General features: G+C 39.2%; 1 protein-coding gene across 1 annotated transcript in view; it reads right to left on the bottom strand.

Moving 5' to 3' along the window:
- The window catches only part of AUTS2 (autism susceptibility candidate 2), a 1207424-nt gene that overhangs the window by 1670 nt on the left and 1189413 nt on the right, over positions 1-16341 (bottom strand). Inside the window, exons 14-19 of the mRNA XM_018557876.1 lie at positions 13046-13075; positions 10642-10713; positions 6282-6432; positions 4519-4596; positions 3624-3707; positions 1805-2018 (exon numbers count right to left, since the gene is read on the bottom strand). Coding sequence (XP_018413378.1) covers positions 1805-2018; positions 3624-3707; positions 4519-4596; positions 6282-6432; positions 10642-10713; positions 13046-13075 — 629 coding nt within the window. The remainder of the gene's footprint in view (positions 1-1804; positions 2019-3623; positions 3708-4518; positions 4597-6281; positions 6433-10641; positions 10714-13045; positions 13076-16341) is intronic.

Genomic DNA, 16341 nt, shown 5'->3' with positions numbered 1-16341 from the left:
TTTAATGGAAGGAACAGTTGGGTAGGACACACACATCTCATGTATGTCAATAAATTTAGCTAAAGCTTTAAAAAAATAGTCATTAAGTTATGACCAGATCAAAAAGTTTGTGCAAATTACAAACTCCAGAAAACTTATGCAGGATATGATTAATTCAAAACCATTAATTATTGGTTTACCAGTCCCGTTGTGTTACTGAAATAGGACAAATAAAACTGTAAGCACCATCATATGGGATCCAGCCAGGAAAGTGAGATAGTTGGCTGTCAAATGCAGCAGCTTATTGCCAAGATACTGCCCATGTGTCACTGCATAAGTAATGATTTAATTCTAACTAATAATGTCTTACAAAAGAGATGATCCCTACCTCCAAGCTCCTCAGCTGTATGTTCCTGTGACATGGCAACATTTACATTGTCATGTAATATCTTGTCTAGACAAGCACCCACCACATCAGTCAGGCATGGCGAGCTGTACTGTATTGTCATAATTTTAGATTTATTGGTGACATTTTTCCACAGGTTCAAAAATTCTCTGTTTTGTCTCCATGGCACTGCTTTCTCATCGCTTTTTCTTAGCTCTCACACTACCCCACGATAATGTGACTATGTGACCATGAGCACATTGATCACAATGTGAATAGCATGAGTAGGTGGCAGAAGCCACTACAGCGCGGATGCTAAACACTAGTAATATTTTCTGATCAGAGCTGTATGAGATTCTCCTGGTCACCACAGTAATTCACTTCCTGATGGTGTGCTGATTATCACATGATGACAACCTTGACAGACTGAGACATTTCCTTGTGGGTTTGGAGAATAGAGCAAAGTCAGGGAGCAAGGGATCAATGTAGGTGATACATATCAGTGCACAGCTCCAGGGGACAGCAAGGAGGTGCAGTAATCATTAACACCATAAAAGGTAAACAATGACTGTTGCACTACATTATCTGTATACTGTATATAGTGAGCCTAGAATATAATCAAATGTTCTGTATAGAACCCTGTTGCATAATGTTTAATTTCTATACCTCTGTCTCTATTTGTACACATCTAGCTATATGTAAATCACAAATATGCTGTTTCTATAAATTATTTTAAAGAAAAGTAACTTGCATATATTACAATAAGCAATGTCAAAAAAGTGGATGTGAGTTTTCAATGTTAAAAGAATTGAGTTTTTCTACATTCAATTTTATTGTTTTATTTCATAGTGCTGGTTCCACCTGGTTCTGCCAAATATTCACTTTTATGATAACCATAATCATAGTCAGTTTCAATACATATTACATATAAAGCCAATATATTTGGCTTTGCTTATGGAACATACATTTGTGTTCCTCAAGCTTTTTTCCTATTTCATTTCAATCAGGTTAAATGTCAAAACATTTACATAGGTGCTCCCATTCATTCATATTAGGTTTATCATGTGACTACTAAGTGGCATAAAGCTACATGTGTATCTTAGTGTTGGGTGCAAATATACATGCATTACAGTTTTTAAAGTCATCCATGTCTAACCAATGAGGATAAATGTAATGTAAAAACTATATAGTCAGAGATTAATATTTTCTGATAACAGATGGGAAATGCAGTGAATACAAAGATCTTCCTCTAGGTAACCAAAGTACAACTCCACTGGAAGAAGAAATACCTGGTTGGCAATTGTTTACTGATCCTCCACTGCCCATAGGTCTCACCAACAGAGTACCAATTTATCTCTCAGCAATGAAATTTAGCTACCTGCGTGAGCTCCTACAAATGAAAGCATTCATTGATTGCTCTATTGAAATTATCTTACACACCTTTCTTTATCATCTTTGGATGACGATTCTCTTTTCTCTGAATCTCGATCGTGAGCTGTAACAGAAGAACTGCGCTCAGGCTCTCCAGGTTTAAGCCAGGGAGGAGGTGTTGGGAACGAAGGTGGCGTTCGATGAAGTCGATTCCATGGTTCGTGAGGATTATTGAAACCCTGAAGATTTGGCCCTTCTTTATGGCTAAACATTGAGTTGGATGCTATAAAAGAAAACAAAACAGAAAAAAAACTATTTAAAGCATCTGTTACTTATATAAATATATATGCAAAATATGTACTTTGAAGAATGGTATTTGACACATCTTTTTCAGGTATAATATAGCTTTTAAAAGGTCAGCCAAAAAGTAATATCTTAGCTTTGGCTGCATGCTGGCAGGTTGATTCTCTCACTAGCAAGTTATGCTTTTTGCTAGTGAAAACTCTGCACCGTGAATTCACAGGTCCACCAGTTTCTTGACCCCATAATGAAGGGAACCAGTGCACAAACGTGCTGATAGATCACGTGGGAGCTGTCAAAGGATTGACAGCTAGTCTGGAAACAGATTTTGTCCATTGAAAGCATGCCTGTGCATTCTGGTTCTGACAAATAATTTAGATCGCCAATAGGTACCAGGTAAGATTAGGCAGCTCCACATGTAAACTTAGGTTATGGGGCAGTGGAGGTTTTTCAATAATTTTCAGTCCAGAGTACACTTTAATATATTGTAAATTCATAAGGATACATTTCAGAAAACTGAGGAAACTACAGTGCAACAAAAATTATATGTATAGTCACCATTATATGGAAGTCACAAATGTATACACTATGCAAATTGTATTGTAAACCCTGCCGGCAGCCCTGTGTAAGTCAATCCAAGTCACAGCTTATACAAGGCTTAGGACTCCCTTCCCATCCCTATGTGACAGTGCTGGGGCAATCACCAAGCACAGGTACTGTTACATCAGAGGAAGAAGAGTAAGTCACATGCTCCTTTACACCATGAAGTACTGGTATTCCTCTTTCCTGCCAGTGGCAAATTAAATAAAGGGATTTGAGTATATGCAAGAGAGGGGCTAGGCATTAAAATGTGCACTAATAAATATCTCTGTTCGTTTAATAGTTAATATTTTTTTAGTACTACGTTTTTGACAGTGAGCAAAATGAATGTCCCAACAAGTAAAATATAGTATGCACATGCACCTGGTGGCCAGAAAAATAAATGCAGGTTGATGTAGGCTTAACTGGACAATACAATATTTTTCTAGAGACCACATAGTTTGTATTCTATTGTGCAAGGAAATTACAGTGCTCATAGTATGTTTTGCATGCTTGAATATGAGGATGTGCTTATGACTGAAATGTCATGTTCAGAGCTTTGTAGTCCTGTTTCACTGCTCACTGGAATAAATACTTATATGGTGTTGGTTCATATCTATAAAATCAGGAACATCAGCTGATTCAAAAGTAGTTGCAGGTGGTTCTCACCAATATAATGATTTACAGTTAATTTGGTCTCCATTAAAACTGGACATGGTTAACAGAGGGTACTATCTGTGTAACCGTATAAGCACCATATCCTCACAACTCAACACTACGGATATAAATGCACTCTTAAAATTATCCTCAGCTTTCAACACATAAACAAGGCTATAGAAAAGCTTTTACTTTATTTTTTTTCTTTTGCGATTACAATAACATATCCCATGCTACTGTTACACAAAGCTAAAAAGTTACATACATGTTACTGATGTTTTACCCCTTTTGCAGCAATGGCATAATTCCTAATTTGTATTACTTTTGTTTTAATGTATGAATGTTTACTCACTAACTGAGGGATTGCCAAGTCCCCCAAAGGCATTTCCTCCCACGGAAGCAAGACCAGTGAATGTTGGTGGACGATTAAATGGTTCTATGAAAACAAAAGACACATCAACGATAAGACTAATTTACCGAAAACATCTGCTTTTATTATTTTTTTCTCATTGTAATTACTGTAAACGTATAAATATAGTCAACTGTTTTTTGTGCCACTACCATTGTTCTAGCTTATGCTCAATTGCTATACAAAGTTGGATGTAGTTTATACAAACCAGTTTACTGCATACACTGCAGTCAACCTACAAAAGCTTGAGTGAAAAATAATGGAGGATTGCAGTTTACTGCAACCATTCATGTGTATCTATTAGACTGTTATATGTAACAAACAATTCTTAAAAAATGTAATTCTTACAAATGTAATAGCACATAACAGGTAAGAGTGTTTTAAACACAGCTGGACTTCACATACAGTATGTTATTGTCAATCACATGTTTTCTTTCCCAACATCAATTGGGTAGGTACGGTCATAATTAAAAAACAATAAACATGGCTGAGTAAGGTCTCATTCCCACTGGCATTGACAAACCTCTGTTTATATGTATTCAAAGGACATTTCTAAATGCATATAAATGCATATAATTATTTTTTAATGATATCATTAAAACTGAGCATTTACCTGTGTTTTGCGGCTAAATGCATGTAAACACAACTTAACTCGCTTTAAAGCAGGTACATCTAAACCCAGGAGAAAGTAATTTGGGAAGCATAGAGTTGGTTTTGTACCTCCCAGATCATTTCTACTGCATTTAGAAAATCTAAATGCAGGACTGCTAGTGTGAATGTAGATTTAAGGATGCTCATTAAATAAACATAATAATACAATATAAATTGTTTCATTTACCAAGATGAGCAGAGTGGTTAAGAAAATTACTGTGATGAGGTGGAGGACCAAAAGGTCCGCCAGCTGGGTGTGCTCCACCTAAAAAGGAAAATAAATAATATAAATAAGCAAGATGAATCATACAGGTTTCCATACCATGATTTAATAAATCATGGTAAAATTTTAAAAAAATTGCTCTTGGTTTAAATAATTACCAGAACAATAGTTGCTATCTGCCTACTTCACACAGTAAGTGAACAAATATTCAGTGTACTTACAAACTGAACGGTTATCTATACATTGATCACCCCATCCAGTTAGCTATATATAAATATTTTTAATTAAGTTGCCCATTTGTACCTGCAGCAAATACAACAGATAAAGGCTCATATACTTTGTGACTAAAGGTAGCCAAATTTTTCTTATACAGTTTAGATGACCGCGAGTATCTGCAGCAAATAACTTTGGAACAGCTAAATTAAAAAAAATAGACAATGTATTTTATAACTGCCGTCATCACACTCGGTTGTTTTTCATTTCATCAGTAGTACTATTCATGGTTATAGTGCTCATATGACATGCTCTACACACTGAATGTGCAGCTTAGCCGGAAAACAGTGTAGAGTGGTTGGACTGTTTATAAAAGCATGACGTCTGAGGAAACCTTGGAAATTTATTTTTCAAACGGCTGTTCTTTAGAAACTTTGCTGCTCATCTATTTTAACAGCACCACCAATCAAATCTGAGTTCTTGGAGACTTTTCTTTGAGGAAACATAGCCTGCCTGTTGAAAGCCAATACTTTTTACACTGAACTGAGACAAATGGGTGCAGAAGGCATGTGGTAATCCATTGAATGATCCAAGTTGAGGTGATGAAAGGAAAGCAGCTACAAATTTTGGCAAACCAAAATTTCAGGGGTTCAGGCAGGGGTTCTGAAAGGAGAGGCCCCAGCCAGTTGTAAGTAGAGGGGTAAATAGGTGGGTACATGCAAAGTAATTACTACAGATAGTTTAGTTCTCTTTTACTCATGGGTCACCCTGATATATGGCCTATATACATTGTTACTACTAAGAATGTTTTTTTTTTTTTCAATTTAAATTTTCAAAGTCTAATTTCTCCAAAGCAGATGTAGTGGTACCTATGTATAACTCAAATTATATTGATGTTAACATGTTCAGGAAGATTACTCTGCCATATACATACAGATTAGGGGTCGACCGATTATCGGATCTACTGATAATCGGGGCCTATATTCACAATTGTTTAAATTATCGGAATCGGTTAAATTTACCGGTAATAAAAGTGGCTCCCCTTCACTGCCATCAGTAGGGGTTGACCGATATCAGGCCCACTGCCTGCTGTATACATTCAGCTGCCGGTGCAAGATTCCACAGCTGGATGTAAACAGAATATTGGTACATGATATTGGTTATTGGCCTGAAAGGTGGCCCATAATCGATATCGGTTCTGAAAAAAACATATCGGTCAACCCCTAATACAGATGTCTATAATTATACTAAAAAAATGATGTTCATTGTTAAAATTATTTTCCCAAGTACTGAAAAATATTTCATAGTACTTTTTTCAAAGCACCTTTTAACCGTATAGGTTCTAATGAACAATAGTACATATAACTGGGCAGTGCAAACAAAATGCCCTCTGTTCCCTTAATTTCAAACGTTCAGACAGAGATAGTAAAATAATTTAGGCTGGCTCTCTATGGCTCTAATTTTTAATAGACTGTAAGTTCAATAACTGTAAAAGAAATTAAATTTATACCCACCGGCAGCAGTGAACAGTGTGGAAGGGCGTGCCAAGTCATGGTGGTGCGGATGGTGATGAATAGCTCCAAAGAGGCTTGGACCTGGTGGCCTGCTCAAAAACTCAGGCTTTAGGCCAAAATCCAGCTTGTGCGGATCTGTCTGCATCTGTTTCTAAAATGGAAAGCATGTCAGGAATTGAGATTTCCCCCGTGGGCGGATAAAAAAAAGGAGACTTCAAAGACCATACAAAATGGCACATTCACACCTTGAAATTGCAAAAACGATCTTTGTGTGTGCTATAATTGAAAATAACACTTTCTTAAATCTGATATCATCAGAAGTGACAGACGGATAAATTGCAGAGACATGACTTGAAGGCAAAATTGTGAACAAACAGCCACACAAAAGTTTACCCTATACAGAGACAGCAATAACAATAATAATATCCTATGATGAAATTACAGGTTTTATTTGTGTAACATGTCATCTCAATATTGCAAAGGAAGAGATTCACAAAATGTTAGTTTTAAGCAAGGAATTTTGAATCATGTGTACATTTCACATAACATTACAGAACTAGGACTTTAGTACACAACAGTACAGGAGCAGGCTCTTCAACAATGCTGCTATGCACCCATTGCTCTACAAGGGCAGGTAGTAGTCTAATACTTGCCACTACTACAGCATGGGAGGATAGTGTGCCCTATATGTGGATATGGGTAGAGAAGGGTCTGCGAGCAGGCGAGTGGGCTTTATCAGGTCTGCCTGAGGAATCGCTAATTTTAGGGGTTCTACTCATGGTCTACCTAAATTGATATTTGTGATTCTGTATAAGCCATGTTTTGCTCAATATAAATGAAAAATTATGTCTTTATGTATTAAACTGTACCTATGTAAATAGGGATTAATAGACAGACAGAGAGATAGATAGATAGATAGATAGATAGATAGATAGATAGATAGAATAATATGTTTGTTGTACTGAATCAAGATAGCTGGCTTTACACTCTTGCTTTAGGGAAAACACAAAAGCGATCATTGGAGTCTATTTACAAACTCCTGTGTGAATTAGCTGTTATTTTAATAGTTTTTCTCATTTGGTTACTGTGGTCTCTGAGGGAAAATTCTCCTCACTTAAAATAACACAGAAACGAACATTCCAGCTCTGGATAATTAAACGTAAATAAATAGTATTTCTGGGGCAAAGAGGCCAAGCAGCAATCCATGGAATCCCAAATTTATGCATTTAAAAAAACGTATCAATGTTCATTAAATCAGCTTGTAATGGTTGTTCTTTTCTTTTAACTGCTTGCATTTTGAGAAACTATGTATTTCTGCACATAATCAGTTTCAATGCCTTATACTGAAGTGTGCTGGATTTAATATTTGATATCAGCACTGTCTATTTTTGGTTTAAAGCAATTACCACTGATGGTTTCATATGATGTTGATGTGACTTAGGATACAAATGCATGCAATACTACTGATGACTTATTTTAAATAATGATGGCTCTGTTTTTATTTTAATGCTGTAATTACTACCTGTTTTGTCACTGACGTGAAACAAGCATGCAACCATCGAAGTCTGTACTCCCATCCAGCATGATTTTCCAATTCAGTGGCTCACCATGTAGAAAAGCAATGAGTGGGTCAACAAATCTGGAGGCTACGCCAAATCAATGCTGGAAGCTCCAATATTTCTGTCTCTATCTTTATCTGTTAAGACAGCTTTAAAGTGACACTAAACTCAGGTGTTAGAGCTTCTTTTGTTCCCCATGGCCCCTGTGTGTGTGTTGTAAAGTAGCCAACACTCCAAACTCACTCCTGTGTTAGACTACAATCTCAATACAAATTAGTAAAGCAAATGTGAGATTGTAGTCCATCACAGAAGTAAGCTTGGAGCGGTGGCTACTTTACAACTAACACAGGGACCATGGGGAACAAAAGTGGCCACCCTCCAGAAGGAAGGACAGTGTCAGCACCAATTCAGAGATGATTTGAGGATCTACAGCCTAGTGATACACAAATAATATACATTTGTGTTAATAGTTAAGGTACTTGAATGCATTTTTAAGTTTTAACTCCTGAGCTTAGAGTCACTTTAACTAGAAATTATTGTCTCTTCATCCAATATACTCAGTGCTTGCTTCTATACATTCTAAAAGCACCATGTATTTACTAAAAGATATGAAAACAATATGTTTTATATTAATATATAATTATGTTAATATTCATTTTCCTAGTGCTTTGAATACACAAATTTGTTGCATGAATGTTTTGACTACAACAAGCGATTTATTATGCTTTTGCTTGCAAAAGTATGTTGTGATGGTAAATACCTGTAATTGCCTGTTTGTTTAGGGGTTCCTTTCTTTTGTCCATACATTTGCTACGGTGACCAATCACTCTGCTTGTCATAATATAGTTATTTTTTAAAATACAGAACCTAAGCACATATATTACTTTTGTGCACGTTATCTGCATATCAGGCACCCACATTTTTTTTATGTGCACACTGCAAAGAGCGACTGTAATGTATGCACTGAACATGAGTGTTTAGCAGATAAGTTAAATCCCATCTATGGGCAAAAATTAACCAGAATCCTGCAACTCCCTTCTGTTTTCTTTAGTTAGGAATACCTGCTGAAGCAAAGATTTACTTATCTAAGCACACCGCACAGGTCACTTGCAGGTGCCATTTTCATATCCAGATCCAGTAATCGGCTACTGGGCAGTCCCTGACAGTCCCCTTATTCTATAGACATTGCCTGCTGACTCCACCAGGACCCTGCCACTGGACAGCCAAAAGAAGTATCCAGGTCATGCAGGCGGTGAGTGGACACCCAAAGAAGGACCCCCTATCTTCTATGCACCAAGAAGGCTCTGAACCCAAATGTGGCACTACCGTGGATGAAGGCAAGAAAATTTGGCATTTAGATAGGGTTTTATTATTTATACGTCACCAATTAGTTAGAAGGGGTGGGATGAGGTGTGTATGTTAGGGTAGGTGGAGCCCAGAGTGCAGCTTTAAGATGTCATGTACACTGTGCACACAAACACCCACACGTTCGGTAGACTGGCAGCACAAGCAAGCCAATTATCTCCATAATGATTTCTTCCTGCGCTTTTGCATTTCCTTTTACTAAATCAGGCCCAATGCATGCCTTACATTAACATGAGACATATTGAAAAGTCTCATTAGTAGTTGCAGTTTAGAAATACACACCAGATCACCTTAGTAAGATGAGAGAATGTGCTTTCAAATTCCATTATGTATTAAATGAAGGGAAAGAAAGTTAATTAATGTTTCTACAATGCCCCTGGGAGCTATAAAGTACCAGCAAGCATTATTTATAGTCTACTATTTCACAAACATGAAATAAATAACATGCTCGGCGAGAGATTCTGTTTATGTTTTTAATGGAAAGTGTAATCAGATTTTTACCATAGGAAAATCAACTAAACAATATATCTGATAATGGTATAATGATTGAAAGATAACTACATTTCCAAACAAACGTCAGCTAAAATAATTCCTAATATATACAGTAGAAGGGCTGAAAGAAAAATACCCAACTTGCCTAAACTGGGACCTATGCTACTACCTTCATAATACTCTCAAAGGGTAGTATTGCAAGACTAAAAAAAAACATTGCTTTTTATAATTCAATTGGTGGTCATACATCTGCCAATTTTGGACATTTTCCATAAAAAAAATTGAAAAGGAACTGAGGGTCTTGTGGTAGTCTGCCACCCATGATTTTGATTGCCTCCTGGCTTTGAATAATGAAATGATCAACATTCAGGTTGAAACTGATTTAAAAAGCCTTTTAACTGATAATACAGTGGTTTAGATCAATTCCCACCCCAGTTACAATAGTTTGGTCATTTGAAACTAGAAGGTGGATTGTTCTTTTCCATTGATGGAATCTTTCCAAAAACTTCCAGTATATAGACAGCATGAAAAGATCATCAAGGGTATCTTTGCAATTATTCCTAACTATACTAACAATGTTTTATATTGATTTGCTTGTTTTCCGAAAGTAACTATAATCATTATTAACACAAGCAATACAAAGAGCAATGAAATCAAGTGACCCATCGCATCCAGTCAGATTTCACAAGTTCTGCTTACTAAGGTCTTTGAAAGGTGATTTTTTTTCAATGTGCAAGCATAGCTAAATTGATTTGGTTTATTGCTCAATAAACAATACCTTATTACGAAAGGACTGTTTACTGTTTGTTCTTAAAATACAGTTTATATACCTGATTAGCCCAGGTCTGCCAAGTCCAACTAATTAATGAAAAAATCAAATAACTGGAAATAGTGTATTAAAAACAGTATAACAGAATCAAATAAAGAGGCAGGCTGACACTTACTTTGACCTTTTGTTGATGATGGTATATTTGCCAGGCAATATGCACGTGCATGGCACACCATTTTCCAGGTTTCTGCCAGATGAAAAATAAATATATTTACATTACAGTGACACATATCAGTTAGGAGATGATCTACTAAAATACACAGGTTGTCTGTCTGTCTGTAGCAGATTGTGAAGGAAGTGCATTACACTTCTGCATGGGACTTCTGAGCCATTACATTTTTTTCTAATATTTTGTAATGCATGGAGTTTTTTTTTACAAATACTACAAGCATGTCATACAATAAGAAAAATTAGAATGAGAACAACTTTGTTAAAGGAGAACTATGGGGGTTCTACCTCTTCTTTATTATTGCATTTCTTAGGCTAAAAAAGTAATTTACTCCTATTAGCCAAAATGCACCCTAAGTCTGTAAACCCTTCTTTAAGATGGTGGGCGGGGCTAAGCGCCGCACTGAGGAGAGATCCCGACAATACTGTCGAGATCCTCCCCACTGATCGTCGTCACTGTGACTGACAGTGATTCTTGAGAGCTGCTGCGCGTCCATGAATATATGGACATGCGCAGCAGCTCTGTGCACGCAGCTCTCCTTACCTGCCTGTCCCCGTCCTCTGTGCCAGCCTTCCAGACACGCTGCAGTGTAGCCCTTGATCCCCTCCCTCCTCCTCTCCATCTGCCCCGCCTACTTCACGTGTAGTGTGCAGTGCATTGATCTTGTCCCGTGTCAGAAGCTCTCTCTTCATATTTTATCACAGATGGGCAAGTCCATATATGGTGAATTATGTCACTGGGGATCCCTGCTGATCGGATGCTTACCAGTCTGCAGGGATCCCCAGTGACATTATTCACCATATATGGACTTGCCCATATGTGGTAAATGCTGAAGAGAAAGCACTCTTTCCCCTCTCTCTTCAGCGATCCCCAGTGATTTGATTGATGTCAGCGTCACACAGGGCATGCAGAGAGAGATAGGAGAAGGAGCCCTCTCTCTTCATCATTTACCACATATGGGCAGGTCCATATATGATGAATGTTGTCACTGGGGATCCCTGCTGATCAGATGCTTTCCAGTCTGCAGGGATACCCAGTGACATAATTCACCATATATGGACTTGCCCATTTCTGGTAAATGATGGAGAGAGGGATGGCTCTTTATCCCCTCTCTCTCTCCCCCTGTGTGACGCTGACATCCTAATTACTGGGGATCGCTGATGAGAGAGGGGAAAGAGCAATGTGCAGGGAGGCTGAGTCCGTTTATTTCTCACAGTCTCTTGCTGCTGCCTTTTCACTTCAGACTCCGCCTCCCGCTCACAAATGCCAGCGTGCACATGCTCACAAAACACAGCTGTGCACGATGATAGGAAGCGCGGCGACAGCAATGGGATAACTTTTTTAAAAAGCTGTGGGCAGGCTGGATCAACGGTTAACGGTCCCTAAGAGGAAAGGAGCTCGGAGCAGGGCTGAAGATGGCCGTTTACTACAGGTTTTGAGAATTTTATCTGTGATGTGCTGCGATTTTAGAAAAAAGGAAGAATGCTACTACAATCAAGGTAAGGGGTATTTTTATTTGCCCTTAGGTCATAATTCTCCTTTAACCTCAAGAAGGAACATGACTGTATTCACATCTTGCCAGGTTCACAGGTCAAACATTGTGTAAAATGGCGTAGTGTAACCACAAATTAATTTTCAATAATCTGGCAACCATCAAGATGGCCATATATGAGCAAATCTTTCTTCAAATTTAGTTTAATAAATATAAAAAATGACCCATTCTGTTTATGCTCACTTAATTCTTAAGGCTTACAGGTCTATTCACTAAAGTGTGAAGAGTTTGGAGAAGGCAGGAGACGTGAACAATATAGGCCGAAACAGCCGATTTCCCAAAATTCTCCAATTCATCTCACTTTCCAGTTCAGCTATGTTGTCCTAGATTGTTAAATGCTCCTGCCTTCTCCAAACACTTCGGTGAATAGACCTGTTGGTTTCCATCACAGAACCAATGCTTCTGATTTCTTGGTGATTACAAATGCTTCCTATACTTTGTCCCTTGAATGATGAACTACCTGGTTGCTACAAATGGATGTCATATTATATACACTACTGTTCTTTACATAGTAATTGTTAAACTATCACACTTATCCTATTTACTATGTACTGTTATCTGGCATACGGCAGGGATCGGTTAGGTTGGTTGTATTAAAAAGCAAATAAACATCAAAGTGCCTTTTGCTATGACATATTTTCAGATATATTTGTGAAATTTGCCATTTAAAATTGGACAAGTGTCTCTTATTTAAGTTTTACAACAGAACTGGCTGCACCATGGACATAATTGGTAATCTGTTTATCCAATAATTCCATTAATTTATCCATATTTTCATATGCCAAGAAAAGCGCTTACCCTCAACATAGGCCTGAAAGGATCTGTCAACTGTGAAGAGAAAATGACAACTTGGTTACATGCCTGTCACTCAGACAATCATTTTAATTACCACATGCTTATTGGTTTATAATGAAAAGGCATTAAAATGCTGCAATTTTATTTTCAAATAAAGTATTTTAATAAAACTTTAGTCAGCTTCCACAAAACAACATCCAATATAAACTCAATTAGTAAAAACTTCTTCAAAGAATTAATATACAGTTATTGCTAAAGTGAAATGATTGTGTTAGCAAGTATATTCATATGCATATATAAAGAAAAGATACAGTTTAATTATTTCTGCATCCTTCTACATTCTAGTCTGTATTTGTATGATAGCCAAGGCCACTTGCTTGTTTTCCACAATATGCCTTTTTTTCCGCAAATACAATGTGGGCTACTTGGCATTGATAAGTATGACATGATGGGTTGTCAACACTTAACAGCTGTTGTTTTGATATGCAGAGATTTTTCAATAGTCTTTATTGATATATGTTTTGGGCAAGGACAATCTTTCTTATTCATGACAAAGGTGCTTATATGAAAAGTGTGCGACTATAATAATGGTCCTACAAAAAGAGATGATAATACACAAAAGTAACAAAATTAATTTTTTTGCCTTTGTTTCCAGATGCAGAAATATTTTCTTGGGAGACAGCCTAAAGCAAGGTTTCAGAGCATTTGGTTGTATAGATAGTCGTACCTAATTTAAGCAGAAGAAATATACATTTAGAACCTTTTCACACCCAATTGTGTGCTTGCTGATGTGTTTTTTTGGCACTTAGTCGTGTGTTGCCCATTAATTTTCAATGGGTCTTCAACATGTCTATGGGCCAAAATGCACCTGCCTTATTTTTCCCCCCCTGCACTGTAAAGAAATATATGTATTCTTTAGAGCTGCAACAACGATTCAATTTAGTCGATTAAAATCGACGATCGAAAACGTTACCAACGTTTTCGATCGTCTATTATTCGGCTATCTATTACCTTGCCTGTTTGCGGCTCCACACTCAAGCCCGGCACGCAGCGCACGCCACGCCCACCGAACGCACACGCCGCGACGGCCCAGCTCCCGGCTCTCCTCCAATCCCTGCGCTCCTCACATCTAGCCGGGCCGATCACATGACGGGTGCTGGGGATGTGAGCGCGACGGGTGTCAGCCGGGGGACGGAGACAATGGCTGGGGAAGAGCCGGCATCCAGGCTAAACCTTTCAGCAGAAGACATGGAGGGAATGTTCAGACAGTAAGTGCCCCGACCCCCCCCGGAGCCCAACACTGTGCAACCCAACCCACCATCATACCCATCCTCTGCACCCCAGCCCACCATCATACCCATCCTCTGCACCCCAATCCATCATTATACCCGTCCTCTGCACCCCATCCCACCATCATACCCATCCTCTCCATCCCTGCACTCCATTCCATCATCATACCTGTCCTCTGCACCCCATCCCACCCATCCTCTCCATCCCTGGGGTGCAGGGATGGAGAGGACTCCATTCCATCATCATACCCGTCCTCTGCACCCCATCACACCATCATACCCATCCCATCCATCTCTGCACTCCATTCCACCATCATACCCGTCCTCTCCATCCCTGCACCCCAGGGATGGAGAGGATGGGTGGGATGGGGTGCAGAGGACAGGGATGATGATGGAATGGAGTGCAGGGATGGAGAGGATGGGTGGGATGGGGTGCAGAGGACAGGGATGATGATGGAATGGAGTGCAGGGATGGAGAGGATGGGTGGGATGGGGTGCAGAGGACAGGGATGATGATGGAATGGAGTGCAGGGATGGAGAGGATGGGTGGGATGGGGTGCAGAGGACAGGGATGATGATGGAATGGAGTGCAGGGATGGAGAGGATGGGTGGGATGGGGTGCAGAGGACAGGGATGATGATGGAATGGAGTGCAGGGATGGAGAGGATGGGTGGGATGGGGTGCAGAGGACAGGGATGATGATGGAATGGAGTGCAGGGATGGAGAGGATGGGTGGGATGGGGTGCAGAGGACAGGGATGATGATGGAATGGAGTGCAGGGATGGAGAGGATGGGTGGGATGGGGTGCAGAGGACAGGGATGATGATGGAATGGAGTGCAGGGATGGAGAGGATGGGTGGGATGGGGTGCAGAGGACAGGGATGATGATGGAATGGAGTGCAGGGATGGAGAGGATGGGTGGGATGGGGTGCAGAGGACAGGGATGATGATGGAATGGAGTGCAGGGATGGAGAGGATGGGTGGGATGGGGTGCAGAGGACAGGGATGATGATGGAATGGAGTGCAGGGATGGAGAGGATGGGTGGGATGGGGTGCAGAGGACAGGGATGATGATGGAATGGAGTGCAGGGATGGAGAGGACTCCATTCCATCATCATCCCTGTCCTCTGCACCCCATTCCACCTTCATACCCGTCCTCTGCCCCCCATCCCACCATCATACCCGTCCTCTCCATTCCATCATCATACTCGTCCTCTCTATCCCCTATTGCTGCAATTTGCTGTATTCCTCTATAGCTGCTGGTATTCTGCACTGCGCCGCTGTATAATGTACTATATTGCACACCACACTTTTTTTTACTTCCACCACTCCAAGCTTTCTGCCGTGATGGACTACAATCTCAATACAAACTAGTAGTCCATCACTGGAGCCTTTTTTAAAAATCCGATTAATCGAACTTAATAATCGGCTAACTAATCGATTATGAGAATAATCGTTAGCTGCAGCCCTAGTATGCTTATAATGTATATACAGGCCAAAGGCAAAAAAAAAGGTTTGATGAGGTCAGTCAAGGACATGTGAATAAACCATCCTATTACATACTTTTGGCTCATGCCTGAACAACAAATCAATAGCTAAAGAAGAGGTGTTTGGAACACTGACAAGTGCCACCACTATCCTTGGTGTCACATATGCATTTGAGCTATGAGATAATAATGAAAGTCCCTGCTATATTCTAGAATAATGATCTGCCTGTAACATAGTTGGCAGTGATAAAACATGAACTCTGTTTAGACAGGCAATCAAGAAATTAAATGCCTAACTCTTTAGCTGTCACTATACTAAAACTATATTTTCCACTGCTCACCAGCATTAATGACTGGCAGTCTAACAACAGCTATAGCGGAAGGGTGGGCACAGATTCATCTTCATACAATACAGATAATGAAAATTATATAGTTTTTAAAATGATAATAAATACCACTTGCCATTGTCTGCAGAGCTAAATCCTTTGAACACATACTGCTGTTTGTACAAACCAGACTTGGA

Source organism: Nanorana parkeri, unplaced genomic scaffold (assembly GCF_000935625.1).
Source record: "Nanorana parkeri isolate BGI_ZX_2015 unplaced genomic scaffold, ASM93562v1 scaffold308, whole genome shotgun sequence".
Taxonomy (NCBI): domain Eukaryota; kingdom Metazoa; phylum Chordata; class Amphibia; order Anura; family Dicroglossidae; genus Nanorana; species Nanorana parkeri.
This window is presented reverse-complemented; position numbering and strand designations above follow the sequence as displayed.